A 21,121-nucleotide genomic window follows, 5' to 3' on the forward strand; every position below is an offset into this window, starting at 1 on the left:
AACAACTAGACTGGTCTCCAGCACAGTCTCTGAGCATGCACCTGTAACCTGATCGCATAGAAACATGGGAAATGACTTCAACCCCCTCCTGCTGCATCAATCACCCCTTAACATGATGTTTTAAACACATCTTGGCAATGGGGGTGCAATGGCAAGCCAGTTAGGATCTCGGATTTATGGCGAGTAAAGGAAATCCCAGAAAGATGAAAGACCGTCACACTTGAAAATCTACACATGGTTCTAGCCTCAGCCTGTCATACGCCGATAGTTTACATATTTATACCACCTTATGCTACGTAACACTATTCAGAAACACATACATCTTGCAACAGTGTGAGTGAATTCAAATGCAGCACAGTTAGAACACACTGCTGGGAGACTCAATTGCTTTTCCATTTGTTGTTTTTTCCATTTTTTCCACACAACTCAGCAGTGTTCATCCAATCAATTATTTAGTCATGGATTCAAGTTTGTGTTGATGTGGCACAGACGCCTCCGAAGTGGTCTTGTTGCTAAGCGAAACCATGCCGGCAACGCATTCACTGGCACTCTAAGCTGAAGGAATGCCTCGTACCCATAAGCACACTGATTTAACATTAAAGTGGACTCTGTAGTAGAACCAGAATATGACGGCACAGTTGAAGATGTCATCTGTTGACGTTGAAGGTCAACAAAGGTGAGAGCCAGTTTCTAAACAGCACACATCCATCATGCAGCGGGGAGTGCTCTGCGTTTTTTTGTGAATGGCTCCGGTCTTGCTGTGCAGAGCCCACTTGACATCCGAATAAAATTTGATTTCAGAGAAGTAACATGCTCCTGGATGTGTCTAGTAGAACTTGGATGGTTCTTCTGCAGTGTCGTATGTCAAAGAAGACACTCTTCTCGCACTTCATTGTGTTTACCCACTATGCTCATTAACAAAATCTGAACAGAACTCGATTCACAGGACAAAGTGGGGGTAACTCAATGTTGTTGCACTATACATTGATGATGGGGATGTCATACCTTGTAATTTTTTTTCTATAAAATAATGATATATAATTATTATCGCAACAGAAAGGTGAGGCTCTTACTTATTAATATAGTATTAACAATGGTTGTGGAAAAAAAGGAAAAAAAGTGCAGCAAGAGATGAAATGTTGTAAAAAAATATATGTTTTTTTCTCAAGGGGAAAAAAAGGTTTATTGGTCCTCTTTACACAGCATACCATGAGTATGTCACCACAGTGGAACATCTTCAGGCCACAATAAGCTGTGATGACATGCTGTCAAACAAACGAGACAAGTCAAAGGATTTAAAAAAAAACTGTGGGCAATCATTTCAAAGTGATAATAAAGTATGGCTATTAAAAAGATATTTACGCTCAGGCGTCTTGATTTTATTATTTGGCCGAGAGCTGTGGTTAGCAAATCCTACCAGGTGGCTACAAGAAACTCCACTTATGTCTGTACTCAGGTTATGTATGCGCTGTGACCCGAAATGTCTTAACAGTGCCTTTGCTTTGATGCTAAAATGTATTCTACCAAAGTTTGCAGAAGAAGCCTTGTAGTGGGAAGACTACTAAAGATAGCAGACTGTCGCCATCATACAGGTGTTACTACACAAACACTTGTATGGATATTGGCTGAATAACCTCAGAAAGTGACTGCACATGATTTATTATGATGTGTGAAAGGTGATTTGTGAAGGTTCCCGACATAAATCCTCATTTGAAAACACACATGCTTGTTTCAACGCATCGGGAATGAGTGGAAAGTCGGATCAGCACGCCGGTGGCACAGGTGGAAGAATTCTTCTCGTACCATCGGGTGCGCCTCACTGGTACACTTGTGAAAGTTACCAATGACACAGGCAAATCCCATTTCACGGTTGGGAAGATGTGACATTCTTACAGAATGCTGCAAATATCGACTGTGACCTCTGCTGGGGTCATTCACGATTTTCCCCCAAGATAGCACCACAGAGGAAGCTTGTTGCGGGTAATCCAACAATCTGATTATCATGTATTGGGCACATGCTTGTTATTGATAAAAGTCTCATATTATGCAGAAGTGACTTTTTAATGGTGTGCCGTGACCTGAGAAAAATCATCATCTCCTCCACTTTATTCGCTTTTGTGAGAAGAACTGCTCAAACAATCACTTTAGAAGTTGTGGGTTTTATGAAGAAAAGAAAATTCCCTTATCACGTTTGTGTCTGGAACCAATTAACCATCATAAATGAATGAAAACATTATGCAAAAAATGGATGAAGTACACAATCTCGTTCCTTGTATACTCATGGACAAAGACAGCTCCTTAGTATTAAAAATACAAACACACAAAATGGCATGTTCCCAGTGGGGCTCACTAAAAGCCCTTTTATACTTACTAAATTCCAGCATCAACCTCTGACACATATTTAAAATTGGTGAAATATACTATAATATGGGACCTTTAAAGAAGTGTATACTGTAGCTGGCAACGCCTCTTTTTACACGGGCTCTGCTTCTTCCCCCTCCGTAACGATATCCATCATCCTTGCAAGGTCAATGTCTCAATGGGGAGTTGTTTAAGGGACTCTTTCAAAGTTACCCTCTGGCACCTTTGTCATGAGCCAAACGCTCAGTTCCAAGTCAGTCGCCTTTATGGACTTGGGAGTGGATGGAAAATTCAACATGGCGTCCATCGTTTGGCAGTCCCTGCTGCTAGATGTTTCACAATGTAGGTTTGTGGTTTTTGCACATATGATTACATAAGGAAGCCACAGGTCGGTCACGGCAAGCTTTGAATGGAAATGGTCCTCCGTAATGTTGCTTCCATTCAAGTCTGTCCAATAGTCCTGCTGAGGACATTATCATCTTCATATACACTTTGGATCACATTTTACTGAATGATGGGGAGACACATTGGCAGACTTTAGGAAACAGTCGACTGTGGCCTTGAGAGCCACTTTAGAACCATTTGCTGTAGAGTAAAGGTTGTCTTGTTGGCCAACAGATAGTAGAATAACCTCCCACTGTTACAAGGATCGTCTAACGGGATTCATATATCATAAATGAGCTCCTCGCTAGACACATGTGAGAATGTTTGGCATGCTATTATAAATGGAATTAATAGTCAAGCAACTATTACTGGCAGAGATAAATACCGGAAAACTCAAAGAACACAATTGGAGGCAATCCTGACGTTGACAGACGTCTGCTACATCTTCCCCGCCAAAACTGATGAGGAATACAATGATTTTCCAAAAGGAAATAATAGTAATTGATGCAATCAATTCCATAATCAAACTGTCTCCATTGTACGAGAAGAAGTCAAAGACACACCAAAATCCTTGCAAATAATGAATGAATTGAATACAAAGTTTATTGCACTTGTTTTGGTGAACCTTTGTTTTTTTGCGTGTGGCTTCAGTGTGGAACTTAGCTGCTGCTTTGTTCTTGTTAATTTTCCATGAAAATGTTTTCATTTCAAACTGCATGTCCTCGGGTGCCTTCAGGGTCACTGGTCTGCATTTGATTATGCAAAGAATGTGTTCCACTGACAAAACATACAGTTTGATGGTGGTGGAGAAAGACTGAAGTTTGGGTTAGGACATCATGACATGCATTAAAAGGAAACTGTCTTCTGAGACATTGTCCCAACCGCTGCTTAAAAGAGTAAATTGTCCCTTTTGAACGTTTGTCTTTGTAGCTCAAAAAATCTCCCTTTGAGGATTCATTGACGTTGCTGTATTCCAACTACTTCTTTGGTTCTTTTTCCTTCCAAGCTAGAGTGCCATTATGGGAGATTAGTAAATTATAGTCCTTCAGAGTTATATCACCGCGTTACACAACTTCTGTAACATTTGGATCGTGTGTAAACAGTTTGAACTGCTGGACGTCCTCCATTTGGCTGGCGGAGAGACGTGGCAGGATATCTTCTTCTGAGTGATGACTCAAGAGTGTGGGCCAGACATGCACACGCAGCATTAACACTTGCCAAGTCATGTTCTGTCATGCCCTGAAGAGTGACTCTGTGTGTATTTCTACTTTACAACACTGCCCATATATATCAGGGGTGTCCAAAAACTATAGCATATTAATTTATAACCAAATCTAATATCAGTTCAATGTTGGTCAAGATAGTGTCAGCTTTCAAATAAATGTAACAATTATTCTTTACTCCTGTTATTACGATGATTATAGTAACTACATCATCTCTTTGAGGACTTTAAAATACTGGAAAACAAAATCAGTTATCAAAGCTGTTTTCCTGTGTAGTGTTCTTATGTAGGCAATGTTTAATTATTTTCTGAAAATGTTGCGGACCAATAAAAAAATCTAATGTAAATGCCATTACCATCAAAATCATGTAAATAAGTGAATTCCATTTGTATTAATAATTGGGCATTGTTTTGCATATGACTCAATGGTAGCTTTTCCATTTTAAGAGATACTAGTAATAACTGCTTTTAATATAATTATACTGAAGGTGAGGTTTTTTTGTCCCCCCACCCTGGTTTTATTTCATTTGAACATGCATCAGATTACAATTGAGTGCATCACATAATCAGTTCACATTTCCGCATGTCCAAAAGGAGTAGGAAGAAGCAAAGCTTATTAAATCCTACCCCTCCATCTGGTACTTTTACAATCAGTAACTGTTACATTTGTTCACTTCCTGCTTTCCTAATATAGTTTTATTTTTGTACCGAAGTAGGAGGTGATATGACCATCCAATGACATAATGGGTACCATAGTAAGTGTCAATATAGTGATATATATAGCACATCATGACTGGTTCAAGACTCTTCATCCTTGTATTTAGCAAACATCAACTGCTTGTATTGTTTCTTGAATTGGCTCATCATTGTGCATTGTTTGAGGGTCTTACTCAATCCATTCCATAGTTTGATTCCACATACTGAAATGCTATGGCTAGCATAACGTAGTCCTAGCATATAAGTGTTTCAAATGTAGTTCTTCCCTGAGATCATATTTCTCCTCTCTTGTAGAGAAGTATTGGATGACATTTTTAGGTAATTGGTTGTTATTAGCCTGATGCATTATTTTAGCTGTTTGAAGATTAACTATATCAGCAAGTTGAAGTATTTGTGATTTTAGAAATAAGGAGTTAGTATGTTCTCTGTATGCGGCATTATGAATTATCCTTACTGACCTTTTTGCAGTACATTTAGTGAGTGAAGATTGCTTTTGTAGTTATTAGCCCATATTTCCACACAATAAATAAGATATGGCAGAGAGTAATAAAGAGTGTGGAGTGATTTGTCATTGAGAACAAATATATTTTCAATATTGAAATATTTCTGGCCAACTTTAAAAAGACACCTGTATCTTCAAGTGCTAACACAGTTATATGTAACACAAGTTTTGTGTTTCAACATGTTGTTGGTTCTTCTTGTTCCATCAAAAGATGAAGTGAATGAGACTGCCAGTGCCTTTACTGTGTGATTTTGTGCTCCAATAACACACTAAATAATCGCACTCGCACTATGCCTCCATTATGTTCTTTGATATACGACTGTTATAAAGCAACTGCAGCTGCGGTAGCGAGTGTTACGCGCTCTGTTTGGCGGAGATGCAAAAATTGAAATTTATGTGGAAAAAAACCCAACTTTGAATATGCAACAGTCAAACTAGAGATTATAAATATCAATGACTATTAATGAAAGCTCAGCTATTTTAAGAAATGATTGGCCCCTGACATTGAATTATTATTATTTTGTCTAACTTTGACTGAAAGACTTTTTCTACGCTTTTTCTATAATATCTAATATTCTTAAACTTTATTTGCATTATTTTGGTGAATGGAAGCCAAATGGTCAAGGATAATTCATCACTGGGCAAGTGATATTACTGTGCCTTTTGATATTAAAAGGCATGTCAATGCTTCTAACCGACTGGCAAGCTTTCACTAGAAAGAAAATCTTACATTATTTAGTGTGTGGTGTGAAATCGTTTTGTGATTTCTAGCTGCCTGTGAGGCTCTGGACAGTTGAGTTTGCTGGTGTTGATTTGGCATAGTTGCAGCCGACAGCAGCCTGTTTTGTTTTTGCAATAAAAACATTGTTGATTGACCACCTTCTTGTTATCCTTAGAAGTGAAAGCTAGTTACGGCAGCTCTGTATCTACTATGGCGTTTTTAGTGTTTGATAGTGCTTATTACTTTCTTAAGCAAGTGTGTAGCTATGGATGTTCATCTTGTTACATTTGTAACTTGCCTCTTGCACCATTGTTTGTAATCGGGAGCAGCTGATAGCTCTGAGCACTGCTTTGCTATTTGCTTTGGCAATTGGAGATCCCTGCGGAGATACAGAGGAGGAGAGGCTGCATAACGGGAGTGAACAGCTAAGAAGACGATATAAAAGTTGCTGTATAAAGACGGTATCAACCATGTTTACAATGTGTCGTCATGGGGAATGTGAGATGGAAGCGCTAACGGCACTAACAGAGACCACGGTGAGTGCAACATGATTGCACTGAAGATTGAACAGTATTGTTATTTGTCCCTGTGCATGGACCAGTACCATGCTGCGACTGAATGGTCGGGAACACCTGTTCTAATGAAATCATTATCAAGTTTTAAAAAAACGTTTTCATGTTAAAGTAATTGAGGCTTAAAGTGTTAAAGTACTTGATACTAAACTGTATTAAAGTACTTGAGTGCGAAAGTGTTCAAGCACTTGATGCTAAAGTGCTAAGGTGTTAAAGTACTTGAGTGCTAAAGTGCTAGGGTAGTTGTCGAATTTCAGAAATGACATCCTCAATTATCTTCTGCTTCCAATTAACAACCAGTAGTTTAGATAAACAAACTGGCTAGTATATGGTTCTACTGATTCAGCATTTTGGAGGCAGATGTCACTAAGACGCTAAAAGCAGATGAGCATTGGGAGGAGAAGCAGCCGACCTACAAAAACAAATAATTTGCCTTTGGCTGATGTGTCCAGGCACATCAGGTCGCCGCTCATATATTTCACTTTAGTGTGCATGATGTCAGCTAGATAGCTGGTGATGTTGCGTCGGTCGACACGGAGGAATTTTCTCTTTTAAAAGCTAGAAACTTTTTTTTACCGCTGTGTGATTTATTCATCTTTCTTATATGCATGTTTGAGAATGGATCATATTTATTTCATGTATTTAGCATAGCTGTGGATGAGGATGGGGAAAGAGTGTTTTTCCAGAAAGAAGAGCCTCGTTTGATCTTGGGCAGTCGTTGGGAGTAACTGGATCACTCTCCTCGTAAATCATGGAAGCGGGACTGTTTTACTGGTGGGACTGCAATGAGGTTCCTTTCTCTTCATCTACCACCATGAGACCCTTTTATTTGTTCATCAGAAATGAAATAAAATAATCTGAATGAAAGAGAACAAATACATGTCAGTTAACATCGCTATATGTTTTCAGAGAGAAAAGAAACATACTTTTTACATTATGATTCATTAATCTCACTGGGATGCACTCATTTAGTTGAAAGCATATGTAACGTATGTAACACAAGCATAGGTAACTAGAAGAAGGGATTTCGAAACAAAGGACAAGCGAGGAAAGGAATGAAACAATAGAAAGGAATCCTAATTCTATGTTTCTGACAAATGTAACAAAAAAGGAAATCGTCGACATTGTCAAAAATTGTAAAGCAAAAATATCAACTGATTGGAATGGAATGGAAATGGACACTATAAAAACGGTAGTTAACGAGATCGTAGAACCGCTGATGTACATCAGCAATTTATCTTTTCAGACCGGAAGATTTCCCCAAGAAATGAAAACAGCAAAGGTTGTTCCAAATTTTAAAAATGGTGATAAACACCAACTTACAAACTATCGGCCAGTCTCCTTACTACCTCAATTCTCCAAAATTATTGAGAAACTATTCAACAACAGGCTGGATACATTTATTAATGCAAACGAATTACTATCAGAAAGTCAGTATGGATACAGAGTAATATTTCTACCTCCATGCCACTGATTAAAATTACAGAGGAAATCACTAACGCTATAGATCAGAGGAAGTGTGCAGCCGCAGTATTCATGGATCTGACAAAAGCAATCAATCCAATCAATCATGACATCCTAATAACTAAATTAGAAAGGTATGGAATAAGAGGATTAGTTCTGAACTGGGTCAAAAGCTACTTAGCTGACAGGAAGCAATATGTACAGCTAGGAGAATACACATCTGCAAGTTCATATATTACGTGCGGAGTTCCCCAGGGGTCAATACTGGGACCAAAACTGTTCAACTTGTACATCAATGATATCTCCAAAGTTACGAGAGACTTAAAGCTGGTATTATTGGCGGATCATACCACTGCTTTTTGTTCCGGAGGGAGTACAGATGAAATCATTAGAAAGGTCAGAGAAGAAATGGTCACACTAAAAAGATGGTTTGATGATAATAGATTGTCCTTGAATTGTCCTTGACCTCTCCGTGAATCACCACCTTATCGTGGTGGAGGGGTTTGAGTGCCCGAGTGATCCGAGGAGCTATGTTGCCTGGGGCTATATGCCCCTGGTAGGGTCTCCCAAGGCAAACGGGTCCGAGGTGACGGGACAGACCAAGAGTGATTCAGAAGACCCATATGAGCAAGAACGAGAGGAGAAAACGTACCTCGCCCGGATGTGGGATACCGGAGCCAGGCCCGGGGGAGGGTCTCGCAGGCGAGCGCCTGGTGGTCGGGCCTTCACCCGTGGAGCCCGGCCGGGCCCAGCCCGAAGAAACCACACGGGATCTCCCCCTTGTAGACCCACCACCTACGGGGGCAAGCATAAGGATCCGGTGCAATGTGTGTTGGGTGGCGGTCAAGGGCGGGTGCGTAGGCGACCTGGTCTTCGGCGGCCAAATCTGGTTCTTGGGACATGGAATGTCACTTCGCTGGTGGGGAAGGAACCTGAACTTGTGCAAGAGGTTGACACATTCCGACTAGACATAGTCGGACTCACCTCGACCCACAGTTTGGGTTCTGGAACCAAACTCCTCGAGAGGGGCTGGACCTTGTTCTACTCTGCAGTTGCTGCAGGGGAGAGGCGGCGGGCTGGTGTGGGCTTATTAATAGCCCCCCGGCTAAATACAAGGATGAAGAGTCTTGAACCAGTCATGATGTGCTATATAGATCACTATATTGACCCTTACTATGGTACCCATTATGTCATTGTACGGTCATATCACCTCGTTCTTCGGTACAGGGTACATTATTAAAAACAAAACAAAAAAAAAACCTTAAACTGTATTATGGAAAGCAGGAAGTGAACAGATGGAGGGGTAGGATTTAATAAGCTTTGCTTTTTCCTACTTCTTTTGGACATGTGGACTGTGAACTAATTCATTTGGAACATCGTTCATCACACTACAAAGATCACTTTTAAAATTTTCAATTCCTTTAAATCTAACATTTAACATTTTTGCGGGATTTTCCCACAATCAGTAAGACCTGAGCATGTGTTTCTTTTTTTCTGTGCCTTCTGAACATATAAAAACAGATCTCATTACTCATTACTAATCTCAGTGCTCATTACTGCACGTAATGAGATTCACCTGTGCCACTTACACAGACCGCTATTAACTCTTTCAATACCAAGTAGGTATTTATACATTTATATAAACCCAAAACCCAAAGATTATAATTATACGTCTTTTACAGTTGTTTGTGCGAGTGGCAAAAAGAGGTGATGATGCAACTGCACACTAATGGATGTCAATTTGAGGGCAGTTTTAAGCCATTAAAACGGCCACAAGGGGGCAGAAGTGAGCTCATCATGTGAATTTGACTGAAAAAACATACATAACAGCAAGGATGAAGTGGAAGAGCGTGGAGGAGTGTAGCGTACAGAAGGTTACACATTGTAGAAAAAATGTTAACGCATGCCATTGCAATGCATTTTTTCTCCCTGTTCTTGTTTGTTAAAGAACAGAAAGTGGTAGAAAAAAAACGTTGTTTTTTCTGATTAACTCTGATTAATTCAATCCCAGCCATTATTCAAGAGCTGTCGCACTCGGTACCAGCCAATTTTGATGATTTTGACTGATTTTTCTAGGCACATAGAATATTGTGTTCTTGGGCTATATAGAGGTGGTATATACCAAATGAAAAGGTTAGACTATCCTCTTTCATGAGAAAAAAATGTTTGTTTCTCCTTTTTTCTGTTCTTTAGTTCTTTAGTCTGTTCTTAGTTCTCAACATAAAAAGAGAAAAAAGGTGTTTTGTGAAGATACATTTCAAGTGTAACTTTGCTTTACATGAAAATAACATTTTAACATCATAACTATTTAAAGTTTTCACATTTGCATGTACTCATGTACACGTGTTAAAATTTCCCTTCAATGGGTAACCTCCTTTGCGCAACACGGTGATATGTGTTTTCACTTCCTGGTTGTTGCGGAGTATGTATTTATTGCAATGGGAAAGATGCAGGCCCCACGCTTATAAAATGCACCACCTTTTGGCTGTTTTTTCCGCTTAAAACAGCACCAAACTCTCTTCTATTTTGGAGTTGCAACATCATCTTTGTAAATCGTACTGTATAAGTCTTTGGTATAGTCATTATGTTGATACAAAAGGCTATACATTTAATGGCAGTTAAGGTTAGTAGTTCAACTTTTTTCAAATCACTATCACTACCTGCAGTGGTGGCTGCTGGTCTTTGAAACAGGGTGCGGTCACTGGGGACTGAGATATAATATTTAATATGACATTTCATGATTTGAGCAATGCTGTCTGCTAACCCATAAAGCATAAATAGAAACACATTTCGTACTACAATTGCAGTTTTGAATGCAGACATCCAGTGGGTTCATAAAATAAATTGTATATTATGGTGCAGCCTTCAGGTCAATCTCCTCTTTGTATGCTTTTCACCAAAGTGACAGATACTGATTACAGTATATTACAGTGCGTAGGTGAGGATCAGTTTTCTAATTCGAGCTGCAAACAGTCATTTCATCCTCTGCGTCCTTGTCCCATTTCATTTGTAAAAATGGTCAACATCTCAACACGTAGTGGAAATTTGAAAAAAAAACAAAAAAACAACAAATTGAAAACAGCTTCTGCGCATCAGGATAGTATTATTTTCCTTCTTTCCTGCCATGAATCTTCCTCTTGCGCCCTGTGCTGATCCAGTGCATAAAGCCTTCACACGTTTATGATGATGGAAGATGATGTTGTCAGTCGAAAGGGCCAAACCAGTTTAACCGCAGTGTTTTTTCTGCTGATATGAATTCAGTCTTACTTAATTGCAGTGTCTAAAGCAGACCTCTTATATCAAGCATTTTGACATTGTTGCCCTACAGCTATTTATTTCAAAATAAAACAGGACTATTGTTGCCTTCATTTGTTTTAATGTTTGTTTTCATTGTTTTCTACTTGTGTCAAAAAAACAAACTTTTTTGTTTTGCAATTTCTTTAATTTTTCAGAAAAACAACACAAGGATTTTAAAGCCTGAATTGCATAAGACTTTATAAATGTCACGATCGGGCTTCGCCCCCTCGTGACAGCTCTCTAAGTTTTCCTATTTTCCTCTGTTCCTGGTTCATGCCCTTATTTTGTATTTACTTCCTGTGTTGCTCTGTTTTGTTTTCGGATGGTTTCCATTATCTCCTGCACCTCTTTCTCATTATTTGTGATGCCTATTTAGTTCAGTTGCGCGCTCCTTTCTTTGTCGGGTCATTGTTGTTCTTTTTGTTGGACATGCTAGTGTGTTGGTCTGCTGCATAGTATCAACAATAAATACCTTTTTACCTGCTATTGGGTCCTCATCTCTGCATCCTGGGATCGAACCGTAAAGCTCTCAAGCCGGAGCGTGACAATAAAGACTGTATTGAATACAATACACTAACTGGTTGTGCGCAATAAAACTTTTAAGAAAGCTCAAGACTTGTGTTAAATACTAACTAGTCATCTGAGGCTAAATACGGTGGTCTGAAGAATACATTTCACAGTGCCATCCTTCTAACAAAAGCTTTCATTTGGAGTTGGAATTCATGCATTCATCAGTCAAAATAGCAAAAGACACTTTCAATTGACTTGTTTTTACTGTTGACATTTTAGTCTATAATTCCAATCATAAACAATAACGTGTAATAGTTTAATAGATACCGCGCGTATTGTTGGAGATGCAAGGGTAAAAATTGTTTCTTTTTTTTTTAAAAACAAGCTTTTTTTCAATGCAGTCACATTTGAGATGGAAGTTGTCGCCCTCTGCAGTCCCTGAATGTCACTTCATGCGATACATCTCATGGTAACTTTGAGAAAATTCAAATAATAAAGTAAACATTTAAATAATACAGTGTATTTGATTAATTACTACTCTTATAGAATGAAAATTAATATTTTGGACAAAACTTATTACAAACTTTGGCATTTTGTTTTCATGGACAGATTCCGCTTTATGGCGTTTACCGGAAGTAAACTGTAGTAATCTGACAGGAATTTGTAGCTGTTAACGTTACCTCAACTACAGTCATATGTCACCGAAACTGTTGCAAAAATGTAAAACTTGTGTATTATTAATATATTGTATTGTTTTTTTATTTTGTAATTATTGTTTTCTTCTCTTTTTTGTATTTTTTGACTTATGCAAACTTGTCATTGTCGTTCTTGTGTATTATACTGCGTGTAAATGTCATTATAGACGAGGGCAATCTGGGATTGTTGCCTATTTTCCGGGACATTTCCCTTATTTTTAATGCAAATGTTGACATGTATGTGTATGCGTAACAAATTCACAATAACTAAAGCAGTTCCGAATGAAGTTTCCAGAAGGCATTAAATAGCGTTGATTGAAACATAAGCGACTACATTTACTAAAATATTTTTTCAAAGTTCTCATTTCCGGTGTGGATTTGTGGAACCGTCAAAATAAAGGCCTCAACTCTGGGCGGCAGATTAAAAGGTCGACACTGATACATTTCGTCGTAACTCTTGATCGAGTGTTCGGTGTCAAGGTTCACTAGAACAACCCACAGGTCTTACGAACCCGTTGCAGTGAAACTAACTGCTGCATTTAATCGTCCGGAGCTTTATTACCGATCTGTGGGTAAGTTAAACCGTTACGACATAACGGGAGCTAACGCTAGTTAGCCAAAAACGACAGACCTGTCAGATAATCCTACGTGTTTTTTTAAACAGTTTTAATTGTGTTAAAGTGTTAATGATACAAAACAGAGATGCATCTAAAAGATGCAGTATAGAATAAAAGCGAAAGAGAGGCTCATTTGGAGTAATGTATAAAGTTTCGTTTTGAATGTACTTCAATATTCGATATTACCTTGCTAAACAATCCCTGCTTCCAGTCATTTTACACAAAAAGCGTTATATTAAATGTATAATTACCTTATGCTGTTGCCGTTTGTTTACGTTTTATTCAAAGGGAATGGAGAAAGCCAGACAGGATGCATTTGACCATGCAAGACTTGAGGTGATCAAAGATGGCTACGAGAGAGGCTTTGAATGCATCAATAAAGGTCTGACAGCCGATGAAGCCGGAGATACAAGCCAGGCTCTGGAGTTGTATAAGAGGGGTCGACAGCACCTTCTCCGGGCCATCAGCGTGCCCTCACGGGGGGACGAGTGCGTGGGGCACTCCTGGGAGTCGGCCCGACAGATGCAGCAGAAGATGCAGGAGACACTCGACAACATCACCACCCGTCTCACGATACTGGAGGCCTCTGGGCAGCCTTCACAAAACCCATACCCCAAATTACCAGCCAAAGAGAAGCCAGAGAGGCCCGTTCCACCAACCTCAGCGAGTACAGCCGGTGCATGCAGCCCTGGGGTGCTTTCACCAAGTCGGCTGCCCCTGGCTGAAGGGGACCATCCGCCAGCATACTCCCCTCAAGCTGCCGACGGCCACATTTCCATCTCGTACGGGACTGAATCGGGGGAGCTGTCGCTGGTGAGCAACGACTTTTACGACCGAGCGTCCAACTCCACGTCATCATCAGAGAGCATTGGCGAGGATGCAGAGGAGCTGCTGTACATCTCTCAGGGCGTGCAGATATTCTTTGTGACCCCAGAGGGGCAAGTTAGTGCCCCCTCATATCCAGGCTACCTGCGACTGGTCAGATTTGCCAGCGATCACTCTGAGAGGATGCCTGATAGACCACAAGCTTTCCTACAGGTACTGTACCTAACATACACAATTGTGTACAGGTATAAGGAGTAAACTCATTGGCCACGTCAGTAGGCATACCTACACAGCTTTATTACCATTTTGCCACAAAGATAACTTCAATTGCCGCTAGTTGGCCAAACAATCACAAACAGTCCTGTAGATGCCTGTCTGTGGCAACTGTCACCTGTCTCACAAAGCAACTTTTCTTTCACCATAGATCTGTTTGCTTGATGTGGTGGGTTTCTGCCCCACTTTATCACAATGAAAATAGACTGGAACTGCAACAATTGGAAAATAAATTTAATTCATCCGGATCTTCACCAATAATAGAAATATTCTTTGAGCCATGTTTACTAACTGGTTTAACTAACACAGCATGTTCCCAGCTTAATTAACTTTTGACTGCCAAATATTACAAGTGGTACATTTGTAATATTTTTGTATATTATGTATATTTTGCTCCTCTTGTGGAGCTAACCAAAGTATGATAGCAGTTGTCCTTGTTTTACGGCTTTATGACATTCCGTGGTTATGAACACTTTCATATATTACTGTACAAAAAGAAAAAGGGACCTACTTATGTGTGCCGAGTGGAAGAATATGTAGGAAGGACGTCATCACTCTTTATGTCTCCAAGCATGAGGCAGACTCTTCTGGTGGCAGTGCCTAAAAGAGTGAAAGTGAAAAATCAGACATTTGTAAGATGCTCAGCTGAAAAATCAACATTGGGTATGTGAGCGATCCAAACTGCCGAAACGCCACAACCATTACATAGGATGAAGATGATTCTTGAGCATGTGAGAGGATCTGTTTCTATGAAATAGACGGTGATAACTAAGTGTAGTGGTCTCATTATTGAGACCTCCCTCTCTCTCCTTTGCAACATCCGTTCCAGTGTGCAAGACAACCATAATAGGGATAAAAGTCAGGTTTGTTTTATCCATGTCTTGTATTGGTTTTCACCAGCGTATAGGAGTAGTTTTGCATTAATATTATTAACTCTTAAAAGTGAATCAACAATCAAGTAACAGCTTTCTTTTAACCAGTAGATAGAATTAAAGGATGTGTGTACATATAACCATTGAACCATTTTTTTACTATACCGTAAAATTAAAAATCATAGGACAGATATTTGATTTTTCACAGTGAATTTTCCCAGGTGCTCCAGACAGCGGATGACGTCACAGCAGTGAGTGAACGTTATTATGTCTAATAAGGGCACGCTCTGTGATGCCACATAATCCTGTTAGACAGGCGACAGCCCGAGGGAGGGACTGCCTCCTCCAGTTCTCCTCCTTATATCTGTCCTCCTCCATGTAAACCCATACATGCGTTGTAAACAACCAACCAATCAATCAATCAATCCTCTCTTTGGCAGGTGTGTGACTGGCTTTACCCCCTCATGTCGGCAAGCACACCCGCCTTGCTGTGCAACACCGGCGTGTTCATGTTCCCTGACATGATGGCGGCAGTGCCAGGCCATTTTGTGGGAGTGGTTCTGTCCTCTGAGCTGCCTGCTGCCGACAGAGAGCTGTTCCAGGATCTGCTGTCTCAGATGACAGATCTCAGGGTTCAGGTAATGCTGACGCTCTTTTGTATGCAGGAGCAAACATTAATTAAGCACAGTCACATGCCATGTCAATATAATAGAAAGTCTGTCCAGCTTAACAACCTTTTGATATATGAGGTAGACAAGAAACAGGCACAGTCAGTCATGCAACTAATTTTACTGAAGCCAGATAATCATCAAATGCGTCAATGATATCTTTAGGGTGTCATAATAAGAGGAGAAGTCATTTAAGCCTGATTGCATGGAAGTCAAGTGAATTTCACTACCAGGCACCAACCAGCAGAGGGCGCAGTTGAGTCAGGCCCAATGAGTTTGCTGCTTGACACGCAACAGGAAGGGTGGGTAATTTAGAGCAAGATTTCATTGAATTACAGAAATGATAATGTTGTCAATACCTGTTTTGCCAGACTCGTGGATAGTGATTGGAGAGTGGTTCCCCTGGCAAGCAACAATAGCTCATCCATTGCCTTTTGGCAAATGCAACGTTTTGCTGTAGAAAAAGTTGATGAAAGAAAACGAATATCAAGACATACTATAAAATAAAAATGTACCCATCATCCATCACTGAACCTTCTCAAATGGCCATCCCCAAGACACTTGACACACATTTTTTGACCTTCTCCACACTACTCACTCTGCCTCAGCAGTGCTGGGATTTGAGAATTAAACCTTGCTAATACTCTTATCAGCAGCAGTTAGGATGCGCCGAGTGCCTTAGCCATGGCACCGACGCCACGCAAGGTCATTATTAGATGTGAGGTTTCTTCACAGATGGAGTTGATCCCACGTCAGCAAGTAGGCAATTTGCTTTTGGTCAAACTGATTTGAGGTTTCCAGCACAGAATGAAGCTGTTTATTTCTTTAAACAATTGCAGCTTTGTGACATGTTGTGCAGCGTAATGAGAGGAGCTATTATTGGAGCTGTGTTGTAAGGAGACGAGCATCCAACAGTTTAAAGGTTGCGGACTGACTCGAGCAATGTGTTTGTTTCATCAGGCAGCTGACGAAGCCGGAGAGCATGTTAATCTCAGCCACAAAGTGTCCATCGCTACACCTGACGAGGCGGCGGCAGTGGTGGAGGAGGAAGACGACCAGGCTCTGCCAGTGTGGAGTGAGAAGATGGCCAGCGGGATCCTGACAGGTAAGGACACATGTTAAAGGTAGTGTTTCCATTGCGGCACTGTATGTGTAACATCATAGCAGCATGAAGAGGAAGGCCAACACAAGGACAGCAATGGAAGACAATTTTTGGCATTTGACCTCTGGTTAATTCTTGCTCAGGTGCGTCCTGGTTGAGTTGGGGTCTGGTCAAAGGGGCTGAGTTCACGGGCAAGGCCATCCACAAGGGAGCATGTAAACTTCGAGAGCACATCACGCCTGAGGACAAGCCGGCGCACGTCAGTCCCGCTGTCAGCAAAGGCCTCCATGTCGCCAAGCAAGCGACGGGAGGAGCTGTCAAAGTCAGCCAGTTTCTAGGTGACTGTATCCTCCCACTCCTCAGCAGCATCAGCATGTTTTGCTGCCATCTGGCTTTTTGTTTTGACCGAGTGGTGCTGTGTCACTGCAGTGGATGGAGTCTGCACCGTTGCCGGCTGTGTGGGTCGCGAGCTGGCGCCCCACGTAAAAAAGCATGGTGGAAAACTCATTCCGGAGTCCATGCGGAAAGACAAGGATGGGCGTTCTAACATAGATGGAGCCATGGTGGTGGCTGCCAGTGGAGTGCAAGGTAGTGTAGTGCTGAACCCACAGTTCAGCATTATACTTAACAGTTATTGTATCCAGTGGATCTACATTCTACATTGGCCCATAGGTGACGCTAGAATGTGAGATGTGATGCCACAACAGGCAATTATTGTAGGTTTAAATGATCTCACAAAATAACAATCATGGCCATAACCCACGACAAGCTAAAACGCAACTTGCTACCGCCAACGTCATTTCCTGTCCACCCTGCCCAAAAGTCCCCCAGATAACACAAGCAGGAGTTTTATATATGCCTTAAATGGCTTATTTACTTATTATGTCTACTGTATTGGGTAATACAAGTGTAAAGCCATTTAAAGCCGCCATTTCAATACGCTGATGAGACAATAGCCACCGCAGGAAATATGCTGTAGAGAAAAAAAAAAAACCAAGAAACTGCTCATATGTGAGTCAGTTATCTTATTTATGTCAGATATGTCTTATGTCTACTATATTGGGTAGTACGAATGCAAAGGTGACTATAGGGCTGTTATTTCATGTCTGGAATGCTCAAATAATGTTTCTGGAAGATTGTAAACAGGTTTTCTATGCCACAACTACAAAAATATTACATTTAATAAATCCTACTTCGAGAATTCACTTATCGTGGCCAAGTCTAGAACCAATTAACAGTGATACACAAGGGATTACTGTACTCGTCTTTATTAGCTCTTTGCGGGCGATCGACTGTATGCCACATATCTGGTTCAAATTAAACCATTTTAGGGTGTCTTTTCCAGGATTTGCCACTATGTGGACAGGTTTGGAGGTGGCGGCCAAAAACATCACTACGAGTGTGGCCTCGGAGACGGTTACCACGGTGAAGCACAAGTAGGTGCACATATCTCAACTGGACCTTGTTTATGCAAGATGCTGTCAGGCACACGTGCATTAGTGTGTGTGTGTGCTCACATTTATTTCCCCTCTTCAATTTGCTTTACATATTTAGGGGTCTTCAAAACATCTTTGACCCACCTAATGGCAACAAGTGATGATTAAAATTAAGCTATTTAACTCTTTGCACTAACAATAACAAGCATGACATTAGGCTCTTTTTTAAACTATGCGCATTGACTGTCTTTCCCTTACTTTTACTTCCTGTGCCTAATCTTTGCAATGATCTCATTCATTGAAATTTATGATGAATCAATGATGAATTCATGAGTGAACGTAGCCACATGTTCCTTGAAATCATTTTAAGGCTATGTCCTCGCGAAGACGGATACTATACAACACACATTTCCCTCACTGCGTTATTGGAAAAAAATTCACACCAAAAAAAAAAATTCGGCCCGTATAAAAATCACATTCACTAGCTTTTGTGCGCGTTTAGGAAGCCTCAAAAAAACAACCACATGCGTGTTTTTAAAGCCTCGCACAGCAGTCTCTACATGAAATAAAATGAGCATCTGTAAGTCAGTAACTTTATATTATTATTTAATAACTTTGCATTATTTGTGTCATGTAGTTAAGTGTAAAAACAGGGTTGCACATTTTTTATGTCAAAAGCCAAAAAGCTTTTATCCATCCATACACAAATGCCAGTTTTCCACAACTCGACTTTTAAGGACAAAATATTTCATTCATTCATTTTCTACCGCTTTTTCCTCACGAGGGTCGCGGGGGTGCTGGAGCCTATCCCAGCTGTCTTTGGGCGAGAGGCAGGGTACACCCTGGACTGGTCGCCAGCCAATCACAGGGCACATATAGACAAACAACCATTCACACTCACATTCATACCTATGGACAATTTGGAGTCGCCAATTAACCTAGCATGTTTTTGGAATGTCTGAGGAAACCGGAATACCCGGAGAAAACCCACGCATGCACGAGGAGAACATGCAAACTCCACACAGATGGCTGAGGGTGGAATTGAACCCTGGTCTCCTAGCTGTGAGGTCTGCGCGCTAACCACTCGACCGCCGTGCCGCCCGACAAAATATTTTTTAGATATATTTTGTGTTAATGTAGACAATGCCTAAAAGACATTTGAAATGGGAATTTGGAAAAAGTCCATCAAAGTGCTCACAACTACAAGTGTGCGAATCAGCTCAGTCAAAAATGCAGGATCAGCTTACAGACAGACGTGGGATTTTACAAATTGACCTCATTGCTAATCAATGATGCTGTGACGCTCCTGAGGTGTGACACAGTTGTCACTTGTTTCCTCTTGTAATGAAAGCTTTCTGCTTGATGTCACCATGTTGTGGTCCCAGTTAGCCACATTGCTTGATTGCTTCCTTTCACTCTACAGTTGTTTAAAAATATATATTATTTTTGTCCTATCAGAAAATTATGGGCTTGCATGTTGGAACGTGCTGCATGGCATCTTTGAGTCTTATATTAATTCTGTCAAAATCCCCCGGTTTTTGTCCTCCCTGACCTCGCCCACCCCCCCAATCTAACCTCTGATCAAAAGGTACGGAGCGGCGGCAGGCCAGGCCACAGATCACGCCGTCAACTCGGCCATCAACATGGGCGTCACCGCCTTCAACATCGACAACCTGGGCATCAAAGCGGTGGTGAAAAAGACAGGCAAGCAGACAGCCCAGGCCCTCTTGGAAGACTACAAGCTTCAAGAGAAAGGGGATGGACAGAAGAAAGTAGAGAAATCAGATAAATAACCCCTACTGCCACTCTCAGCCATTCTTGCCTTAAACTCAAATAGCTCTATATTTATTATCAAAACTTGTGGTAATGACATAATTTATATTTGTGAGACTACAAGCTAATACTGTCTAAATTATGAACTGGGCTTTGATGTTGAAAATATGTTGTAAAGCAAATAATATAATATATATTGTAAGGTTTTATGTAATCCAAACTACGTATTCCGTTTTCACAGCTTTATTTTTAAAACATGAGGAAATACTTTTTTGTTAATCTAAATGCTGCTATTACAATTTATTTCTGTAGTCTGACTTGGAAGTTCCTTGCTATGGTTAATGAAAGTTATAATCACTGTGCCTTTAACTGCTGTATGCACTGTTTTGTAACAGCAAAGCAATATTATCAACCAAAGCTGTGTAACTTTGTTATTTTGACTCAAGTACACAAATTATCTTACTTTTTCCTCTTTAGGACCATTTTTAGATTCTTTGTGTCTTCAGAATATATTGCACAATTAAAACATTGAGTTTTACACCAATTTTGGATGTCCTTATTCTAGATATGTACTTGGACCATATACACCTGACTTGGTTGTGTGTGCTATACATATATTGCAATGACTTTTAATGTTTTAAAAACTTTTCACAAGTTTTTTCATTAACTTGAGAGCCTTTAGATGTAAGCTTTTCCTAACTGTAAGGATAAGTGGATTGTTATTTCACCTTGATCCAAAACAACTGTGTGATATGAAATAAACCTTGCTGCTGTTTCTATATGTTGCCAATAGAACAATTATTTAAATTCAATTTACAAAGCAATTCATATCTTAAGCATCTCGTCAGCTTCCGTTGCATTTAAAAATCTGACGGTATGCTACCACGCAATGAATTGCATTCACGGTATGTTACCCAAGTGATACTGTCACATTAAAGTTACATTTGGATCTACATTACTTTGAATCAGGTAACCTTTTACAGAAAACACCTTATTATCGTACGTATATGTTGTCAATAGAACAATTATTTCAATTCAATTTACAAAGCAATTCATATCTTCAGCATTTCGCCAGCTTCCGTTGCATTTAAAAATCTGATGGTATGCTAC

At 40.2% G+C, this 21,121-nt stretch overlaps 1 protein-coding gene and 1 long non-coding RNA gene across 8 annotated transcripts in view; one reads left to right on the plus strand and one right to left on the minus strand.

The window, feature by feature from the left end:
• The window catches only part of LOC131134779 (uncharacterized), a 38,481-nt gene that overhangs the window by 16,683 nt on the left and 677 nt on the right, over nt 1-21,121 (minus strand). For 2 of the 6 annotated variants that reach the window (XR_009131470.1, XR_009131471.1), the window contains exons 2-4: nt 19,814-19,980; nt 16,060-16,154; nt 14,672-14,760 (exon numbers count right to left, since the gene is read on the minus strand). This is a non-coding gene — a long non-coding RNA (uncharacterized LOC131134779). Of the gene's footprint in view, nt 1-7,130; nt 7,337-14,037; nt 14,373-14,671; nt 14,761-16,059; nt 16,155-19,813; nt 19,981-21,121 lie in introns of those variants that run through there. The other 4 variants (XR_009131472.1, XR_009131473.1, XR_009131475.1 and 1 more) reach the window with 4 other exon arrangements.
• Nucleotides 12,809-20,555, plus strand: LOC131134777 (spartin-like). Of its 2 annotated transcripts, XM_058080384.1 has the most exons (8): nt 12,809-13,017; nt 13,351-14,100; nt 15,473-15,670; nt 16,661-16,805; nt 16,946-17,140; nt 17,232-17,390; nt 18,148-18,238; nt 19,827-20,555. In XM_058080384.1, the coding sequence occupies exons 2-8, from the start codon at nt 13,354-13,356 to the stop codon at nt 20,029-20,031; spliced, it is 1,740 nt and encodes a 579-aa protein (XP_057936367.1). In that variant the 5' UTR covers nt 12,809-13,017; nt 13,351-13,353; the 3' UTR covers nt 20,032-20,555. The 2 variants fall into 2 exon arrangements, with proteins under 2 accessions (XP_057936367.1, XP_057936368.1); XM_058080385.1 differs by lacking the exon at nt 15,473-15,670.

This window comes from Doryrhamphus excisus, chromosome 8 (genome assembly GCF_030265055.1).
Source record: "Doryrhamphus excisus isolate RoL2022-K1 chromosome 8, RoL_Dexc_1.0, whole genome shotgun sequence".
In the NCBI taxonomy this organism is placed as follows: Eukaryota; Metazoa; Chordata; class Actinopteri; order Syngnathiformes; family Syngnathidae; genus Doryrhamphus; species Doryrhamphus excisus.